The 20,726-nt window shown below is 47.9% G+C and overlaps 2 protein-coding genes across 2 annotated transcripts; one reads left to right on the plus strand and one right to left on the minus strand.

Moving 5' to 3' along the window:
- Positions 1–2,124: 2,124 nt before the first annotated feature.
- Positions 2,125–6,829, plus strand: LEXM (lymphocyte expansion molecule). Its single transcript, XM_054211979.1, has 10 exons — positions 2,125–2,163; positions 2,529–2,624; positions 2,731–2,847; positions 3,036–3,173; positions 3,258–3,398; positions 3,680–3,847; positions 4,036–4,164; positions 4,832–4,902; positions 5,404–5,628; positions 6,727–6,829. Exons 1-10 carry the CDS (start codon positions 2,125–2,127, stop codon positions 6,827–6,829), a joined length of 1,227 nt encoding a protein of 408 aa, XP_054067954.1.
- A 1,796-nt stretch (positions 6,830–8,625) lies between these two features.
- DHCR24 (24-dehydrocholesterol reductase) lies at positions 8,626–19,579 on the minus strand. The gene is made up of 9 exons (XM_054212813.1): positions 19,273–19,579; positions 17,922–18,077; positions 17,377–17,482; positions 16,980–17,098; positions 16,626–16,889; positions 15,265–15,408; positions 14,140–14,337; positions 13,209–13,387; positions 8,626–10,899 (listed from the first exon to the last, which is right to left on the minus strand). Exons 1-9 carry the CDS (start codon positions 19,501–19,503, stop codon positions 10,746–10,748), a joined length of 1,551 nt encoding a protein of 516 aa, XP_054068788.1. The 5' UTR covers positions 19,504–19,579; the 3' UTR covers positions 8,626–10,745.
- Positions 19,580–20,726: the final 1,147 nt, after the last annotated feature.

Raw genomic sequence — 20,726 nt, forward strand, 5'->3', positions numbered from 1 at the left:
TCGCAGGCTGGAGGAGCAGGACAGGTCCGCGATCTGCCCACCCTTTGGACACCAGCACGCTGTGCTGGCCCTGACAGGGATCTACCTGTGCCTACCAGTTGAACCACGGGTCCCACAGGACCTCCAGTGCCATATTGCGTATCCCTTTGGCCATCTCCTGCTTGCCCATGAAGTGGAAGATTTTTGCCAGGCGGTTCAGGACGGGAGGGTTGTCTTTCACCATTTCTATCGCCTGTTTGAGCCACAGAAGTGAAGCACGTTTCTGTCAGTGACATATTGCCTGCTGTGCTGATCAAAGGGACAAAAACATCTTGGATTGATTCACTGGGGCGGTGTTTTAACCGGGAGGGTTTAAGGCTGTACAAGAGACGCGCGGTCTGTGGGGAAAGCTGATATCTCTTATTAAATCAACAGACAGGACTGAATGCGGGGCTAAGCTCGGGGGTTATGCGCCTGAAAGCATGTCTGTGCTCCTTATTTTTTCCAGCTGTGCTGGGGGAACGTAATAAAGGTACTGCTGTCCCTGCAGCCTTCCACCGAGCTGCTCGCCTGCTGCTTTGCCAGGGGCTGATTTATGCCATTGGGGCCAAACACATGGCCTGGGAGGGGGGTGCTCTGTACGTGGGAGGATGGAGGGTCTCGGCTCCTGTCTGGGGCCTCCCCTCTTCACCCCAGGGGATTTCCAGGAGGAAAAGCACTGAGGATGAGGAGGAAGGTGAATGAAGGACCCAAATCAGTCCCTGGCACAGCAGTGCTGGGTACAGCACCTTGCCAAAGCAATTAAGGGGGTCAGTCTCGGAGAAGCCACAGTTCTGGTTAGCCATCGGGGTGGTGGAAAAATGTGTGGTTTTTTTCTTTCCAGCAGCATCCCCAGGCAGCACCAGGCCAGGGCCAGGGAAGAGAAGTCAGGGCAGATGGGAGGCCAAGTTATTCAGCAGCCGAACCTTTCTCCATCCTGTGCAGGATTTGCAGTTTGGGCTTGGGGGTCTCAGCACGGAGAGGCGGTGCATCCCGACCGACCCTGGACATGCTCTTACACGGCTTGTAGGGTCCGTAAGCCCCCAGCGCTGGCTCACACGCTGGGCTGACTAACTTTCCTGAGTACTTTCGTTCCCTCCAGTGAGGTTAATGTAACTGCACGACTGCAGGACAATGTTTTTATGCCCAGTGAGGCGGAAGGTACAGGGCTTGCCTTAGATTCACCCATCGGAAAGTTACTGGGGGATATAAAATTACCACACATCCCCTGTACTCTGGCAGCTACCCAAGGTGCAGGCGCTCCTGGGGTAACCGTCAAGTGCTTTCAAACAGCTCCTGCTGAGCAAACAACACTTTTGAAAATAAACACTGATAAAAATATAGTAATTAAATAAATCATAAGAATGCATATCATCATCTGGGGTTCCGGGCTACCTCGGATGTAGGTGCACACAGCATCCATCAGTGCTGGATGCGTTACACCACGAGTTACGTGTGTGTAGGGACCAGAGGTGGGTTTTACACAGACGAGTTTGGGGTCCCCCGCCTGCTGAAATAATCCATTTCTTCCAGCTCTGTAGCGAGCGTTGGAGGACATGATGACTTGTTGGAGCAGCTGGGCAACAAAACCCCACTTTCTGCACCAAACAGCAACCCAGCACCAGGGAACCAGCTTCCCCAGGCCCAGCTTGCTCTCCTCCAAATGCCATGGGCATGAAGGGGGCTGGCAAGCCTCCCCTGCGGAGACCGCAGGCAGGGGTCTCCTCACCCAGACCTGCCAGCGCTCACAGATGCAGCAAATATGGTGCCACAGAGGACACAAGCACTAAAAACAGTATTTTTTCTTCCCCAAAGTGGAACTGGCCGGTTGGGTAGTTGCTTTAAGAATGTATTTTTTAGCAGCTTAGAGAAAATTTGTCCCTATGAAGGCCTGGTAACTGGTTGGATCAAGTCCTGAATGTGTTGCTTTAACCAGGCTGGGAGCCTCCATTGCAACTAGGATCCTTGCCTCGACCCTGCTGTCTGCTGGCCCTGTGTGCTCCCAGGACATTCCCTGGGGAACTGGGATGCTGGGTGCCCTGGTGACAGCTGCCATGGCGAGGGCTGCCACCATCCCCACAGCCCTCAGGGACCAGAGCTGCCAGCATGGCGCTGCAGGTGCTCCCCAGGGACATGGGCAGCCAGGTGAGGCCACCGGCCGGGCTTGCCTGGGTACGTGGGGAGGGCTGATGTACTGATGTAGCTCTCCTCACCTCCCACATTGTCTGTGCCAGCTGGGAAGCAGCTTCTTGCACAGGGACGTTTTGCACATGACGGCTGGGAGAGCCCCACGGTGGAAGTGTGGGATGCGGGCTGCTCGCGCTGGAGCTTGCCGGCGCCTTCCCAGTGCTCAGCAAACACCGAGCATGAAGGAGTGGGACATGGAACAGCAGATCCCCATGTCCAGATCCCCTGATCACCCCCCTGTGCCCGGCTGTTGAGCCATGGCTGGCCAAGCATGGGCTCAGCCCCGGTGCTGCTGACAACAGTGCTCCGGCTCTGCATTGCAGGGAAAAGCATCAGCCTCTGGCTGGGCCAGAGCAGAGAAGGGCTGTCACCTGCCCCATTTCCAGTCCAAGGAGATAATGAAGAGGCGCAAACACCAGGTAAGAGCTGGATTTCCTCCACCCTCCGTGCACATTTGCTGGGGGCGAGCTGGGGCGGGCAGCGCTGCCCAGCCCCGTCCTCACCCTCCCCGCTCTCCTCCCGCAGCAGGAACGGCTGGGCCCGGGAACGTACAACATCAGGGACTTTCTGCAGGAGACACGGCCCTGCAGCCTCCGGGGGATCTGCGACACGAGGGAGCAGCGGTTCAGAGATGGCCGCCGGGTACGTCACCCCCCGACACGGGAGATGCTGGGGCGTGATGCCTGCCAGCTGTGGGACTCGGCTCTGGGCTGACGCCTCCAGAAAACAAGCCCTTTGCAAGGGTTAGCACTACTGTGGGCACCGTCTCCTCCTGCTGGGGACTGTCCCCCTTGCCGAGGTTGCCCACGGCCACCCCATCTCTCCCGCAGGACTGCTTCCCCGGCCCTGGCACCTACGGCCCCCGGGGGAACCCCTACGCCCACCTCGAGGAGCGGGACAAGCGCTCTGCCAGCAGGCGAGGGCTGATGGACAGCAGGACGGAGAGGTGTGCCCTGCCGGCAGCCCTGGTGAGTCCCTGCCCTGGGGACATGCTGGTGGGGTCTGTCCCCCGCTGAGGGCAGCCCCAGATGCCTTTCCCCCCATGTCTGCAGGGCAGCGGCCTGGGACCCGGCACCTACCACCTGCGGAGCAGCATCGACGAGGGGCTGCGGCGGGTGATGGGCTCCAGACACTGCCAGCCCTTCTCAGGAGACAGGTCAAAGCCTGCAGGTGGTGGTCATCACGCCTTGGAGGTGCGTTGCCCCGGGGTCCTGTACCTGGATGGTGTTTCTTAGCGAGCTGTGGCATTGCCAACACATTGCTGTAAGGATGGAGAGCTGCCTTACGCCAGCTTCTGTCCCACTTTGATTTTGCTCTTTGGCTTCCCTTGGATCTCAGAAAACAACACAGCTGGGGAGTGAGTGGGCTGGTGCCCATGAGCAGCATCAGGGCTGAGGTTTCATGGCACAGGGTGGAGGGGGTGGCCTGAGAGACCACCGGCAGCTGAGCCTCTCGCGCCGCTCCCTTGTCCCAGCAGAGGAAAGGCACTGAGCTGAGCACTGTCGCTGTCAAGGGATTCACGGACGAGCTGATGTTGAGGGAAAACAAGAAGAAAGGCTGCTTCAGCACCCTGCCAAGGAACCCAGGCTGCCCCACGGAGAGGATCTTCTGGGCCACGCTCAGCCAGTGCCCGAGGGAGGCGGTCAGTGGGAGCACAGACATCGGCACCGGCTGGTGTCATCGGCATCCCTGGTGGTGCAGTGGTTGCCCGGGGTGGGGATGCATGAGGTCCTGGGGGAATGAATGGATGGATGGATGGGTGGATGGCTCTCTGATGTTGTGCAGCTCTTTTTACAAGCTAACGGAAGCGTAAGGTTTCCTTCTGCACAGTGGGCGGTGGGGCCAGGCTCCTATAACCCAAAGCCCGTTGAGAAATCAGCATACTTCAGCCAACCTCCATTCTGGTCATCTGCCAAGAGATTCGACAGAAAGTCCTACCGCCTCTTTACTGGGAACGAGGTGAGTGAACGGACAGGGCAGTGAGAGGGATGCAGGAACAGTCAGGCTTTGAGCTTCTTCCATGACCATCCCCAATCTATTGCCAGCCCTGGGAGTGGATGAAACTTCTGAGATGAAGTAAGGGTGGGCACTCCTCACCAGCTTCGGCCAGGTGAGCGGTAGGGGTGTCCTCTGAGTGGAGCAGCACCCCAGCAGAAGTCCCACCTCAGGTGGCTGTCTGTGATAGAAGCCAGCTTGACCTCAGGAGCTGCTTTTCTCTCACCGTTGATTATCAAGGAAACGTGGGCCACTTGGCCAGATACGCATCCTTTAGAGCAGAGATGAGTCCCTGTCTAAGGGCTGCTGTTCTTGCCCAGAATGGGTTGCTAAAGAATAAACGGTGAATAAAGGCCCACAGTCAAGGGAAGGTGCCTCCTGCATAGAGCAGGATACTGAGCACCACCGCTGAGCACGCACTGCCCCAGGGCAGGTGAGCTCTGCTGGTGCTGAGCAGAGGGGCAGGAGCTCAGCCGAGACCACGCTGTCTCTGCCTGCATCCTCAGGCCTTTGCCGTTTTCAAGGGATGCTCGAACAACCCTTCCCATTAGTTTTGCTCTGCATCAGCTGCAAGGAAGCGGATGCACTTCATGGGTTTAAGTCCTTTTACGTGCTCCTTGTATCCTCCCAGAACGTCATATTTTGCTGCTTGAAAGCCAGTTTTTCCTCTAGTAGCATCAGCTCATTGCAGAGCCAGTACAGGTAGGAGCCCTTCCCTTAGTACCTGTTCCTGGAGCTGTATTCATCTTGGCAGCTTCCCCATGGAGAACCAGAACAAAGCCTAAAGAGCTCAAATCAGACAGGGAAAGCTTTAGTCTGAAATAGTCCACCGTGGCTAGGGATGAGGAGCAGGCTTCCACGTGGCTTCTCTCCTTTATCGAGCCGAGTGGGGAACAGGCAGCTTGAAAGAGGTCAAGGATGAAGACGTCTTCGTAATTGCTGGGGAACTCGACTGATTAGATTTCAGTGGGGAGGTTGTGACACGGCAGCCCTTCACTACAGCTCGCAGTAGGCGACTGGTAAGCGTGCTCGAGCCCGCAGAGCTGATCGACTTCTTCATGGACCACTGTGACGAGAAGAACTGCTCATGAAGGGGACTGGCCGGGATAACACCGATTAGTGTGTCTCCTCCTCCCTCCCCTGCAATATAGGCCCAGTTTGGTTAAGATATGCCACATATTGTTGTATTTTTCGCAACTGAAGGCCTGGCCACGTGAAGGCACTACCTGGTTTTGCCCCAGTTGCATCCCTGACACTGCCTCTGGATGGGGAAGCACATGAGACCTTCTCCTTCCAGAACCCTGTAGGCGTTGGCCGCTACGACATCACCATGCATGAAAAATACCCTCGGAAGATGAGATACCAGTCCCTGTACCAGTGTGACACGCAGCGGTACCTGAGCAACTTGAAGCGGGATGCCTACTTGCTGTAAGTCTGAAAAACAAGGGGCTGCAAGTGGTTTCGTGCTGGCCTGCAGGAAAATCATCTTGAGCAGCTCTGGGGAGGCTGAGGGCACGTTACTGACACTGCAACTGATGTGAGATGGGATGATTGTGTAGTTAAAGCACTGGATCGGGACTGAGAAACAGCGGCCAGTCCCACCGCAGGCTCCCTCTGGACAGGGAGGTTGGTGTGGCTGCACCTCTCCGCTCCCAGGAAAGCGAGGAGACCTTCGTGCTTCCCCACCGCGGAGGGGCAGTGGGAGGGTTAAAGAACTACTGTTTCTCAAGGCACTTCACAGATGCCAAGGTGGTGGCTCTATCTTGTGAAATGCAGTTTGCCTGCGGCGGAGGAGTAGGCAGATAGTTTCCATCAAGTTAGAGGCAGCAGCCTGGGAAGGAACTGGGAGGTGGATGGATAATTGGGCTGTCTGGACTCATTCCCAGTGCTGGCACTGGGCTGCTCAAGGGCCCCCAACAAAAATCACCTTCTCAGGCTGTGCCTTGGTTTACCCACCTGAGGAAGGCAGATAACAGGGCTCACTTTCACCGCAAAGGGCTTTAAAATCACTAGCATGAAAACCTTGTGAAGCAGTTAGGAACTATACTAATGAGAGGCCTCGGGACAGCCCTCCACACTCACCTTTGCTTATGGCCAAGATTAGCAAACTGCTGCGGTGGCACTACGGGCTGGCAGCGCTGCAAAGCTCTTGCTTGATCTCCAGAGAGTAGTTAGAAATTGCTCAATATAACTCGGCAGCTTTCAGCGAGGCAGCCAGAAGTTAGTTAGCTATCCTATGATGGAGAAAGCATAATGAAATCTAGCTTTCAATATTGCCCGGCTTTGTTAATTTTGCACTTCCAGTAGGAATAAAAAAGAAATCTGAACAGTGGGCAGGACTTGCAATTCAAACGCATCTCTCTGATCAAATAGCACTAGCTCCAAAATCACTTTTCAAGCTACAGCTGTGCTTTCTAGGGAGTACCCAGGCTTTTAAGGGCTCTGTTCATCCCCATGCTTGTTAGGACTAATGAGATTAATCCAGCGAATAATTTGAGCCCGCTGAATCACATCCTCTTTCCACAGCAAGCGGCTCAAGCCTGTAGCTAAAAACAACTGGAGCGATTTGATTTCTGCTCCACGTTGTCCGGATACCTCTGAAGACATCGCCGCTGTTTCCCAAACATAAGATAGTGCTGGGAAGCCCAAACCAATGAGTAAATGGCCGATGCACCAGCGGATGAGACGGGGTGGATGAAAATACAGTGTGCTGGCACACGAGTCAAGAGACAGAAAAATACTCGGGTCTTGTTCTGTGGTAATAAAAGACTCTTAGACAATCAGCAGTCTAACTTTTCTGTCAAGTAATTAATTATTTCCACCCTGGCCTCTATAAAAATGACACACTTGAGAAAAGGATGCCAGGTACCGTGTGTCCAAAGGGGGCTTTGTGAGCACACACAGCTCATTCCATATTAAACTCTTCCTTTCAAGCAACGCTACTTAAAGCTTTAAGTTGCACATACCTGTTATGGGCAAGGTGGTGTTACCACAGCTGAAGACCCCCAGGTCCACCAGTACAACTCAATGGAGAGCTGGGTCTGAGAAAGCAGTATTATGGCAAAGTAGTTAGTTAGACCTTTGGTAATTGCCTACCTGTCCCGTGCCGGTTTTATAGCAGCTGTGTGCAAGGCTCTTCATCGCAAGCTCGAACATACAGCTTCACTTGAATTAACAATGCAAATGTTTATGAGCAGCTGGAAGGAATCAGAGGGAATTTAATGACATCATTCCAGATTTCGTAGAATATTAAAACCTAGAGGTAACCGAGAAAGTGAAGTGACGAGAGAACCATGTCGGTGGTTACAAAGGACGGCCATAAAAACGTACTGTAAGTACACTGCTTCACTTAGAGCTAACCTTTGCGAAGTCTTGCACTAGTGTTTAGAGCAGACTGGAATAATTAAATCTAGGTGTAATTACATGTTAGTTGTGGCTGATTAAGTATGCTAATTAACCCGCAGTTATTCTTTGGTGGGGGAGATAATTGAACAGAGGTAAAACTGCAGTGATTTAAGGATATCCCGATGATTGTTCTGGAGAGGCGAGCAAAGTAGGAAGGAGTTGTCAGCAGGGAAATGCCGGAGCAGTGGTGTGGGTGAGCACAGGCTACAGAAACACTGCTGGGGTGACGAGAGGATTGTGAAATGCAGCGTAAGTCAGGGACAACACAGAATATGATTAAAGCAATGTAGGGCTTTGGCACCTGAACTGTGGTTTTGATGGGGCTGAGGCATTTGGCAGTCTGGATTTCAGCAGAAAGCCCAGGAGCTTCTCTCTGGGAAGAGAGCATTGGAAGAGGATGCCCCAGCTGTGACCAAGGGAGGGCAGGAATTCCTCTGACTGAGCCTACAGAGCTGCTGTGAAGGCATTTTTCAAGGAAAACAGAAGACGTGGATGTGAAACTCCTCAGGCTGAAGAAGACACTGAATCTTCGTCCTCACTTCTGTGGCTGATCATTCAAACCAGGGATTAATTTTATTAGTGTGAAGTGAGAAGGATGAAGTAGCTATCCACGTCAGCAGCTGTAGCACCTAAACCTAAAGTGAGGTTCTGTCCTCCTTAGCCAAAACCTCAGAGGGAAAGAATGATTAAAGTGGGGTGGGGCAGGAAAATCAGGATAATAGGCATCATGAGCCTGTGTGGGGCATAACTGGAGGGTTAAGGCTCAGCTATAAGGTGTTTGTTTTGTACGGGTGTGTCTTGGAGCAGAGATAAGGGTAGACTCACAGACTTCAAAGACATTCCTTCAAAGCTGTTTGCAGCACTGGGCTCCTCATCTCCTAACAGCCTCAAAATGCCTCTGGTCTCTTACCCAGACAGCAGCTTCTCTCAGTAATCGCTGACCACTTGTAACAATACAAGAAGCACAAGAAATAAACAGAAATGTTGAAAAGTAAGTTATCATTCATTAAAAGATGCCACTTTGAACAGTACGCTGGCTAGATCTTTATTTTAAACAGCGCATACAACCAAAAATGAAGAGCGACAGCAATTATGCATGTGCGTGTGTGTGACTGATACAGTTATAGTACCCAATCACGTCATACAAAGTTTGCCAATAAATTAAGGAGTGAAAAAACAAATACAGTGCATACCCAAAGATCATCAGTACATAAGTGAGAGAAACATGGTCTAAGTAAAAGTATTTGCATATCCTCTAGCTGTTTTAGCATCGCCCTTTAAAAGCTAACCAAAACCATTCTTGCTCTGTGCGGATTATCTCACGAGCACTGGGCTAAATCGTAGCTTTGCCCCAGAGATAAGGAAACGGCTCTTGTGCTGCTTCCCTTGGAGGGGCAGGAGGGCATGTGACACCCCGAGATTCAGTGTTTGCCCTCCCAGGTACACCAAAATGGTGTAGCAGAGACTCCTGGATCACTGACGCAGCTCTGCAGGCACTCTGCATTAGCTGTGTCTCCCCGTGTCAGGCTGCTCATGCTACCAGTCCCCTGTGTGGGATTTTTAAGGGGTACCTTATTTGCACACAATTTGCCCAGCAGGCATCACTGAGTAACAGCCCAAGGTTATTCTTGTCACTGCTTTATCATTGGTTTCATCTGGACCACAAACATCCATCTATCAATAAATAAAATCATTGGTTTAGCACTCATAAAAATTACAACGCCTCCCACTGGTAGCTGTTTAAAAAGTTCTTCATGTTACCCCCTACGCAAGCCTCAAGAAAATGACTTTCTTTTCCCTCAAGCTCAGTAAGGTTTACAAGTAATAGCTTTAAGTACTGCTTGGACAAGATGGGCTTGGTTTGGAATCATGTTTCTGGCTACAGGGTCAAAACATTGCCGCGCTTCTACACGTGACTGTATGAAGTGCGTGACTGTGCCATTTTCACCAGTGTGCAACAGAAGGGGAAAGTGAATAATATTTACTGCTGTGATTTCCTCTCCAGGTGACTGAAACAGTCCTTTTACGAAGCCTATCAATCTAATCCAGCTCAAATGAAAAGCAAAAATGTCACTCAAGTCAGAACCAAAGCCTGTGTGTACCAAGATTCACAACAAGAGTTCTTCTTATCCACAGCCACTTGCTTTAACAAACCTTGTATAAAGCAAGCCTTGATTTCCTACCGGCCAGGACAGAACAGTCTGAAATAACCCACATCTTCCTCCAACTCAGTATTTATAAGGCACTAAAATTAAGCAACAACTGAAACCCAAAAAAACCCCAAAAGACCCAACCAAAAAAAAATCCAAATAAATTGATGCACAGCGAGTAAAAACTGAAATTAAAGCTTGGCTATATGAAATAGCAGCAATTTTTTCAGTAGCCTACAAAGCCAGAACATTGATATTTTGGGGCAAAAACCAATGCACTCTCAAGCAATTAAAAAGTACGTAAAACCTACATCCACTTACACTTTGTAATCAAAATCAGTACAAATCTGATAGGCACAAGTAAAAAGCATTTTCTTCACACCTCAATGCTCTATTTTGAAACGGAAGCCACTGTTTGGGAGTTTAACTGCCCTGCTGAGATTATAGTACGGTGTAACCCAAGCAGTACGGTACCACACAACATCACGCAGCACTGTATAGCCGGAATATTATGGTACCATCGCTAAGCTGTTCAACAGGTTACCGACTGGAGGCAAATGTTTTAAACATCATGATTAATTTGACAATGCGTTCAAGCTTTGGCACCTATTTCTGAGTCCTCCTTACCATTTTCAAAAGTAACGTTAAATATAGCTACAGTATACAGCTGGTGTAACTCCAGTTTCTTCATCCTTTCCAATTAATTCTCTTATGCTTGGAAATAGGTGAATTCACCTATGTCACTACATTAGATACAAAGGCTAGCACTTCAGATTTCTTAAAAGCAATCACTTTGAGTTTGGAAAAATTGATTTTAAGACATACGAAGAAATACTAAACATAAATTTATAAAGCAGGAATTCATACCTTTAAACATCAACAAGAATGAGCTTATTTGGAGCAATAAAGCTTTTTTTTTTTTAAAGGATATACTAGACTAGCTATAGGTAAATTCATCTTTCCCTGATTGCTTGATTAGATCATTCAGGCTCAGTGCCTCGCAGCTTTGCAGATTTTGTCGTACACTTCTGGAAAGGCATCTTTGCAATTCATCTGCTCCCTCAGCTTGTGGTATAACGAACCATCAAACATATCCCAGAACTCCTCACGGGTCATATAGCAATCTGCATACAGCATCTGGAAACTGGAGAAAAAAACAAAAGAAAGAAAAAAAAGAAAAAGAGAGAGAGATTCAATACCAATTGTCCCACAAGATTTGAAACAGAATATAAAAAAAACCAATTTAGGGTAAGCTACGAATAGCAAATATTCAACAAAAAACCCATCAAAAATGCTTTTTATATACAAGCAAATATAAGTGCTCACATGAATTATGCTGGGACACTCAGCCAATTATGTTTTGTGGATTTAACATTACCATGATCTCTTTTCCAAGAGGAAATAACATGTAACAGTGAAAACAGCAGAATACTGCTACAGTCATTTTGTTGAAGGGGAAGATGAGCAAAGAAAGCAATTAAAGTAACCGTTGCTTTTAAAATTTGGTTGAGGACACTTCTTTAGCCGTCAATGTATCGATACTTTCATTAGTTTTGCTACTACAAAAAGAAAAGAAAAGAAGGACTAAAAGATGTGTATAAAATAGTGGTTCATGTTTATATATCCTAACCAAATCTTCTGAAAACTTGTATTCTAACAACCTGTTTTCACAGAAACACAGGTCTAGAGAGAGCTTCAATAGTTACCCCAAATCAAAAGTCTGTCCCCTTGCACCAAAAACCACACATGAGCTAAATACTCCCTGACAAATACTTTTCTAACTGCTTTTGAAAGCTTGGTTTCCTTTTTCTTCCGTTCAAAACCTTTTAATTCCAGCTTAAAATAAAAGGATGCATTTTTTCTGCATGCTTTCTTATGGTCCACGGAGGTAAAGCCACGGTGTCTCCTATTAGCCTGTGTTACAAAATGCATTCAAGGCAGATGGAGCAATATGTCCTTTGGCTTTTTAAGGTTTCTTTGAACGGGACATTGAGAATATAACTGGGAAGGCAAAAGCCTGCCAAATCAGACCAGGCCAAGTTGATGAATTTATAGTATAAATAAAGCATGGTGTAACACAGGTCCAAAGACAAATAAATGAACAAAAAATGAAATCATTATTTAGCTGTGGACTCTTCCTTACTTTTATACTGAAGTCTCTAAAATGCAGCTAGCTTCAGAGTACAGCAGTAAAACTGTTACATAAAAGCTCTATTGTTGTGTGTGATTACGAAACTGTAAGATTAAGCATTTATCCATTGTTCATTTCTCAGTGACAGGTAGAGAAGAGACAAAACTTTGTTAGTAAAGAGCTTTAATTTAAAAGCTTAATTTCAGGTTAATTAAAAAAAGCTTAAAATTAACTTTCAGTTGCTTTGTTCTCTGGCAGATCACTTACTGTAGCTAGAAGTCTTTTACACTCTCCAAATCATCTCAAAGCAGACTCACCATTGTTACTCAGCCACATGGGATATAATCAGTGTTAGACTGAGAAGTAGGTCAAAATAGAAATGGGGATAAATTATACTGATGGTGTAAAAATACCATGGAGTTGTTTTTTTTGTTCCTGAGAATCAAGCCCGTTACTGCTTCTCCACTGACACTCCAGCAAATTAGGCTGGCATGAGTCTGTGACAGATGGTGGGCACGCATCTCACGCCTACTGCGGTCCTATGTAATAAGAATCGGGGCAGGGAAAAGGAAGCTATGGAAGTACAAGTGGTGAGGGAGGAAAGACTCCCACCACCGCACAGGGACTGCAAGGGAGAGTCAAGGCTGGGCTCCCTGCACAAGGACACGCCAGCGCAAGGACGGGGCAGAGCTGCAGCGTGACGCTGCGAGGACGGCAGGGAGCAGAACGGTCCCAAGGGCAGGCAGGAAAACTGTCCAAACTTTAACAGCCTGTGGGATTCCTGGAGGGACTGCGGCCAGAAGAGCACTTGCTTTGCCCCTGCTCTGACACAAGCCCGCCTCAGCATGCAAGCTCAGTGGCTGCCTTCTTGAGGGCTGGGCTAGCCAGCCTTGCTGAGAGCGGTCACTGACCCAGGCTAACACCGCTTCTGGGCAGCAACTGGTTTATGCACTGTCAGTACAGAGCTGCTGAGATCTTTCTGTGCCTGGGTGCATGGATGTATTTTGTTGCAACAGAGACTCTGCTCCCAGAGCAGCCTGGAGCTGAAAGGATGCACAGGTGACCTAAAGCTACCCAGCTCCCAAATACACTGCAAGAACTACAGCCGGTGCGCTCGTTTGTTTGGTTTTGCAATCAAATAATGAAAGTAAAATCATATTTAAAAATCGTAACATCAAAATTCGTAATTAGTATTAGTTTTCAGTTATTGTGGTTGTTAAATTATGGCAATATTAAAGTGCTGTAGGATAGAATAACTGCGATCAAACCACACAGGTGTAAATTACATGGCATTATTACTACTCTAAGGAGTGGGACCTTACCCATGCACACTTCTTACAAACTTTTCCATTTGCCTCATTGAAGCCCTGGCTTCAAATTGTTTCCTTTTGGGCTCTCCATAAGCTCCTATATCCACGTAGAGTTCTGCTTCATCCCCCTTGGGGTGGACCATACCAGGATTATTGGGCAATATGAAAGGGCATAACCAAAGGGGGTACACCTGCAGAGGTAAGAAAACACTTTATCACTTACTTTTAACAAAACAATCCTTTAAGCTATCTCTAGTAAAGCTGACAAAACGAAGAGTTAAGAGGACTTCTTCCTGATTTAGAATTGAAACTTGCACAGCTCTTCCTTTCCAGTTCTCTTGCTGTGCTTCTTAGCTGCACTTTCTAATGACCGTAACACAAACAGATTGAGATGCTCAGAATATGTGCTGTGTCCTACTAGAATTACATCTCACCCTAAAATATTTGAAATGAAGAAAAAAAGTAAATACCCCTGATCCCAAAGCAACAACTGAATACACACTCTGAGTAAAAAGAGAACGAAGAGTTTTCTTTTCCAGGTCAGCCCAAGACTGAAATTGCCAAGTTTGTACTTCTTACACTAACTAAAAACAATTCAGAAATAAAAGCAACAAAGGGAAATAAATTCCCACAGTTTGGCTTCAGTGAGACTGCCAGTGATTTCAGATGAAAGAAAGACTAGTTCAAGTTTTACTAAGTGATGAAATCTTCTAGAAATGTTTGCCTTCTACTAAAATTTGAATCTCATGTTTTCATTCTTTTTTCAGAAAGCTGCGCTGATTTCTTGTGCTGCCTTGTAACATAGACTCGCAAAGCACAGTACTCCTCAGGATAAGATAACAAACTTTTACATAAGCAGATTATCACGCTTTAAGACCAACAGTCATGGCTGTTATTGCACACAGTCCAAGTTTCACCACATTTTAAAAACACATGTTCTTACATTAAGGTCAACATGGAAGGTTTGAATAGACTTCTCAAGGCTCTTCATTGGGACCAACATGTCCTGTACAACATGGTGTTGCTCGTACAGCTTTCGAATAGCTTCTCCTTGGGTGAGTTTTAACAAAGAGATTTTTGGAGGAACCATCCAGCCAAACAGGTAACGGAAAATGGGGTTATTGCCAAAAGGAATTATATCCTTTAAAGAGGAAAGAAAAAAGTTTGACTTAAGGATGTGTAAGTGAACCAAAAGACAATACTTCAGAATCCTCAGAGCAATATTAAGCCAGATTTTCAATAAATTTAACTGCTGATACTTTTGCTAAACTACTATAATGCAACTATGAACAAGTAAGAGAGGCCTGGAGTGAAGTTAGCTACACAGCCCTGCCCTGAGCCTCCTCCAGTTACAATGATTGATTTTCAGTCATATGAATCACAACATACTCAGCCACAAATACTTTAAGAGAATGAAGTTCAGAGAACAATAGACTATTATCTTAAAACAGCCAAGGAAGGAGCACCTAAGAAGCTAAACTTACAGAACCCTTGCAAGAATAAACACATACAAGATCAGATCTTAAAAGAATTTTTAAGCTGTAAAATTTTAAGTACTTCCTGCACAGCCAACTCCCATTTAACTTTTCCAGGAGCTGAAGGGATCCGGTATTTCAGAATGCCCAATAAAGTTTTGCGTAAATGCACATCACAACAAATACACTTACAAAATTCACATTACTATATAATTAGTTCAGGCAGGGCAAATTCTCAGCCATAATTTCACATTCATGTTTTTTCCACTGTCTGCCTTTGGAAATCACTTAGTAGCTATAAAAGCTTGACACTGAAATACGTACTTAAGGTCTAAATTCAGAAAAGCACTAAAATGGAAATTAGGAGGTTATGATGTAATGTCATAATATATGTAATATATAAAAAAAAGTGCTTATGGATTTGTTTTGCCCAAATGCAGGGCTTTTAGATTTGCCATAAATGTCACTGTTTTTTTCTGCCATGAAAGACAGAAGCGTTGCCATGAGGAAGAAGACACATTGTACCTATATTGGGAAAGAGTACACTGGGCATCTTCCTGTAGGTGTTATTTTAATTTTGGAACTGGTCTTACTTGGAGCTCCCAGAAGATACTGCGTGTATGTCTATGGTAATAATGTCTTGAGGGAATGTATTCTACTCCAGTCCTGTCAGCTTTCAAATACTTCTCTACATGCTTAAAGAACCACGGCTTGTAGTAGTTGCCAATTCTGTTTATCTACAAGAAAACACGCATTTATTAGCAAACACCAACACAGATAACAGTTACACCTTACCAGACAACATAAACTATGTCCCCAAATTCCTTCACTGTGAGGAATCAATGTTATACCCTCTGTGACACTTCGCATGAGACTGTCACAAGAGATCTAGGGAGCCTTCGTTTCTCCACATGCACGGCTCCTTCTTATGCTTTTTGCCACTAAGGTTTAATTTAAATAAGGTTTGCTAAGGCCTGCCTGTTACAAGCTAATTAAAAGACCATGAATGTGACAGAACTGGATTCCTAAAACATCGATCTCCCAACTCATCATTAATCCAAAGTCTCATTATGGCAGAGGAGAAAAATCCAGGGTGAGGGACACAGTGAACAATTAGCATGTCCCTCCCCGAAACGTCCCTGATGTGTTTTACCGATATTAACTGTATTAAAAGCTTGCTGGGAAAAGAGTTACTCTGAATAACTGACTGACTTACAGCCTGAGAGAGCTGGGGTTGTTCAGCCGAGAGAAGAGAAGGCTCCGGGGAGACCTTATTTCAGCCTTCCAGAACTTAAAGGGGGCTTATAAGAAAGATAGGGGCAAACATTTCAGCAGGGCAAGTTGTGATAGGACAAGGGGTAATGGCTTTAAATTAAGAGAGGGTAGATTTAGGCTAGATAGAAGGAAGAAATTTTCTACGCTGAGGGTGGTGAAACACTGGCACAGGTTGCCCAGAGAAGCGGTAGATGCCCCATCCATAGAAACATTCGAGGTCAGGTTGGCTGAGCTCTGAGCAACCTTGATCTAGTTGGAGATGTCCTTGCTCACTGCCGGGGGCTTGGACTGGATGGCCTTTAAAGGTCCCTTCCAACCCAAACTACTCTGTGATTCTGCAAACAACTGCAGTTTAAACCAGCATCGTTCTGTACATGAGAAAAGATACTTCTCTTCCTCCTTAGGTACTGCAATGAAAAGGCTGTAGAATAAATTATTTGCTAGAATAATTAAATCAGTGGCTAATTTCTTATCAACTGAAGAGATTTACAGTACAGACTGTTGTAGTAATAAAGACCTGTAATTTAAAATATTCTGATGGACAGATCTAACTTTTAATTCCATGTTAAAAGACTGTTCCAATCTTACAACAATTCTGTTTTTATATTGGCATATAGTACAGCTTCAGTTAAACTTTGGGGGTACTTTTTTTCATTATGAGTGATCTCCTGTTAGTTACCTTGCTTTGCTCTGCTTCATCAGTCAAGACTCCTGTCATGATGACTGCTTCTTCCAAAGAATACACAAGTCCTTCCACAAAACTATTCTCCTTTTTCTTAGATTCTTCAGTAAACTTTTCACAAATCTTCCGCAGTCCTCTCACAGGCTCATAATGTATTTTGACATATTTCTTGGCAGGAATCATTTTTATTTCTGCTGCAACCAGGAAACCCAGAGTACCACAAGACCAAGGCACTGCATAAAATAGGTCTGAATTTTCAGTCTGCAAAAAGTATGTCATACTAAATCACAAATCCATACCGGTAACTGTCAATGACATTGTAAATGATAGCAAAATAACATTTTGTCTTACTGGTGAACATCTCACAAGGCTTCCATCGGCAAGAACAAGTTCATAGGCCACGCAGGTATGTTGAAAAAGTCCATAGATATGGGATGAAGACTCAATGCCAGTTCCCATGATCAGGCCACCTTATGAAGAGAGCACACAACAAATGAAATGAAACACACTCCAAAATGAAGGCGGTTTACGAGAACAAAACCCCACTTCTAAGCTCTGGGCATGGCTCTTAAAGGAGTACTAAAAAAAAAAAAAAAAGGAAGTGCTTATAACATAAATACCACAACAGAACATAATGTTCAACAGAATATTTCAGGAACCTTTAAAACAATGCAAGATGTTACTGCGTAAGAAGCTAATGGAAACGCGGCAAAATCACTGAGTTTCTTCTCATCACAATGACTCTTACCTACTGTAAGATCATCGAGCTCTGGTACCACGGGAATAGTCCAGCCCATGGGATTCAGGTGTGCAGTCAACTGGCCCATGGTGACTAAAGGTTCCACACGAACAACCTGGAAAGCAAAAAAAAAACAGTTCCCCCCACCAAACATAAATTAAGTGTTCAGCGTTAACGATGACAAAACACTGCTAACTGGATTGTACTTCCATCTGTTATCAGAATTCAGAGACTTACTTTCCTAAGAGCACTACTAAAAATAGTTGAAACTGTTTAGTGATTCCTCCTCTGCCTCAACATCTTGTTGCTCAGTCCCCAAAACCATAAATCAATCTGGTCTTTTAGACTTCAGCACGTAAAAGCTAAGCAATTCCATATGCTGCTCTTTTGGATAGAATGATCCAAGCACACATTGTTAAACCTCATATTTGGTGGGTCTACTGCTACAAAAATCCTTTATTCTTTATGGAATCTTAATCCCCTCTTCAGCTACAAATAGAGTAAAAAAAGCCAGAAACTTCATTAGTACAAAAGCTTTTTGATGAATTTGTTACCTGTCTTTCACTGTCCACTTCCAGAACATCCATTAAGTTGATCATGATGTTCTTATGAATCTTCTTATACTTTCCAACACGAAGTGACACAGTCAGCCAGCCAGGCCGGCCGGTGCACATGTATCTTTTGCTGCCTTCGTTTTTCCATTCCCGAACCTGCAAGAGGTAACAACAGAACTGGCGCTGTAAGGCATACACGTGTAATCAATAATGAATACCTGGAACATTTTTTCCCTCACAGTGAAAAAACGTTCAGAAATATTGTTACCTGCAAGTAACAAAGCCTGTGTATTTCTATGTTGAGCAGTGATGCTTTGGAAGTCTCTCTGCAGACCTCTCAACTTCTAAATAAAATACCACCAGAGGGGTCCAGTTATGTACAGGAAGCAGCTTTTGGATTTTTTTGGAGCTGGGATTCAGAGAACTATCATGAAACTAACAAAGAGTTTTAAAAATCCACAGGAAAATCTATAAGGATTCACTGTCACAAATAATCTTAGCTCTGTGAAGGTTAATGAAGCAATGCCTCCTCCTCCTCCTACACACACACACAAAAAAGTGGTCTGAGCCTGCAAATGAACAGGCAAAGAGAGAAAAGTTGAGAAGGAAAATGTGTAAGCCATCCACATGATCCACGAATTTTGCAAAGCCACAGTGGTTAACATTTGGAGAACAAACATCAATTACAGTGTTTTCTTCAAAGCTCAACTGCTACTACAGCTGGTGATAAAAACCCCAAACCCTCAAAGAATAACTCTGTGCACTCTAATAACCATCTCTATCTGCAATGAACATGAGAGACAAGGAAGAGAACAGAAGTAGACGTGACAGAATTATCATAAATATTAGAGAGCACAGAAACACTACAGAAATCTGCATTTCTGTGCGTAAGAAAAGTTTCAGCTCCCCGTCAATCATCTCTTGGAACGAACAATGCCGAGAAGCTGGATGTAAGTGGTATGAAAACAGGTTATTAAGCCAGCCATTCCAATGTCCCACAAGTACGTGCCCAAGCCGTGTGAGCGACACACGGCGCATCCCCAGGGATGTCACACTGACAGCAGCCGAGCAGCCGCACCGGGACCTGGCAGCGGTCGACGCCGCAACTTTCAGAGGAGTTTCAGACGGGGAAATAAAAACCCCACAGGGGCAGAAAGACGCGCTGGCATTTATTCCTTTGCTTTTCGCCGCAACCGGATTCACGGCTGGATTTTGCCGCGGCTCCGGGAGAAGCGGAGGCAGGGCGGGGGGGTGGTGGCGGGGGGGTGGAGCTCGCCGCCAGGAGCGGGCCCGGGTTCAAGCCCTGCTCCCGGACCAGGGCGGGGGTGTGGGGGGTGCAGCCGGCCCTCACCTGAGCCTGGATGTGGCGGACGCGCTGGGCGTGCTGCCGCGGGGCGCTGTGGAGGCGCCAGACGGCCCAGGCGCGCAGCTGGTAGTAGACGTCGAAGAGAATGGAGAGCGGCAGGAGGAAGAGGCAGACGAAGACCCAGCGGTGGTGCACCAGCACGGCCTCCAGCCCCCGGTGCCGCACCCACAGCAGCAGCAGCAGCAGCCCGGCGCCCAGCGACCACACCGGCGACATGGCGCCCGCCGCCCGCACGCGCTCCCTCACGGCCGCCGGGACCCCGCCATGCCGCGCCTGCCACTCGCGCCCTCACCGCCCGGGCCCCGCCCCCTCCTCCCCGCGCGCCCGACCCCCATTGGTCGCCGCCGGGCTCCGCCGTGGGGAGAGGGGAAGGGAGCGGCCAATGAGGGCGCTCCGGGGAGATCGGACCAGGCGCTGAGGATGCCGATTGGCTGGACGCGGCGCGAGCCCCGCTCTCCCCTCACCGCCGCGGCCGCCGGCCCCCGCCCGGACCGCTGCGCACGCCGTGGGCTGCCCCCGCCCTCGCCCCGCCATGGGGCAGCGGAGGCCGGGGGAGCCCGGCCGGTGCTGGTAGGGGGCCGGGGCCAGGGTGAGACCCCCCCGGCCAGGGATGGGGATGGGGCCCGGGGCAGGGTGAGACCCCCGGCCAGGGATGGGGACGGGTCGTGAGGCGGGAGACAGGGGCTGAGGAGAGCGTGGGGCAGGGGACGGGGCCTGAGGCAGAGGACCTCTCCCCCCAGTCAGGGCTGAGGGGGGTTTGGGGCAGGGGACAGGGCCTGGGGGAGATGCCTACCCCCAGGTTAGAGCTGAGGGGGCTGTGGGGCAGGGGACAGGGCCTAAGGAGAGAACCCTCCCCAGTCAGGGCTGAGGGGGGCGTGGAGCTGGGGACAGGCCCTTGGCAGCTCTGTGGTGGAGGTGCTGTGGCGGACGGTGTCCTTCAGGCAAGGGGCTCACCCTGGTGCCTTTGAGTTGTGGGGCAGGAGCGAAACACCTCTGCGTGCCTCTCTTGGGCACCCTCATAGTGTGGTTTGAGGTACCAGGGAACCTGGCAGCGCAGGTGACTCCCACAGGAACTCAAAAGTGCCATGCAGTCCAATTTCTAGAAGGAAGAAGATGACCCTCTCCAAAATGCGGTGGAAGAGGTGGTAGAGAGGGATAACCCCCTTTCTAAAACCCTGCGGGAAAATTCCTTTCCTCCCACTCTCCATGATGGAACAGTGGGAGGGAAGATACATAAAGTCTGTGAGGAAGATAAGACTTTTTTTTTTAAACTAAAATCTGTAGTGTCCCTCAAGAGGTATGCTGTGTGAGAGGACAGTGGCAGAGGTGCCCTGCAGGCAGCAGCTGCCGAGGAGATGCTGACGCAGCACAATGCTGCCAGGGACCTTGGAGTGGCACAGTGAGACCCGCTGGGTTCAGAGAGGAACGTGGTGTCAAGG

The sequence above is a fragment of the Rissa tridactyla genome, chromosome 8 (assembly GCF_028500815.1).
Source record: "Rissa tridactyla isolate bRisTri1 chromosome 8, bRisTri1.patW.cur.20221130, whole genome shotgun sequence".
NCBI classification, from domain to species: Eukaryota; Metazoa; Chordata; class Aves; order Charadriiformes; family Laridae; genus Rissa; species Rissa tridactyla.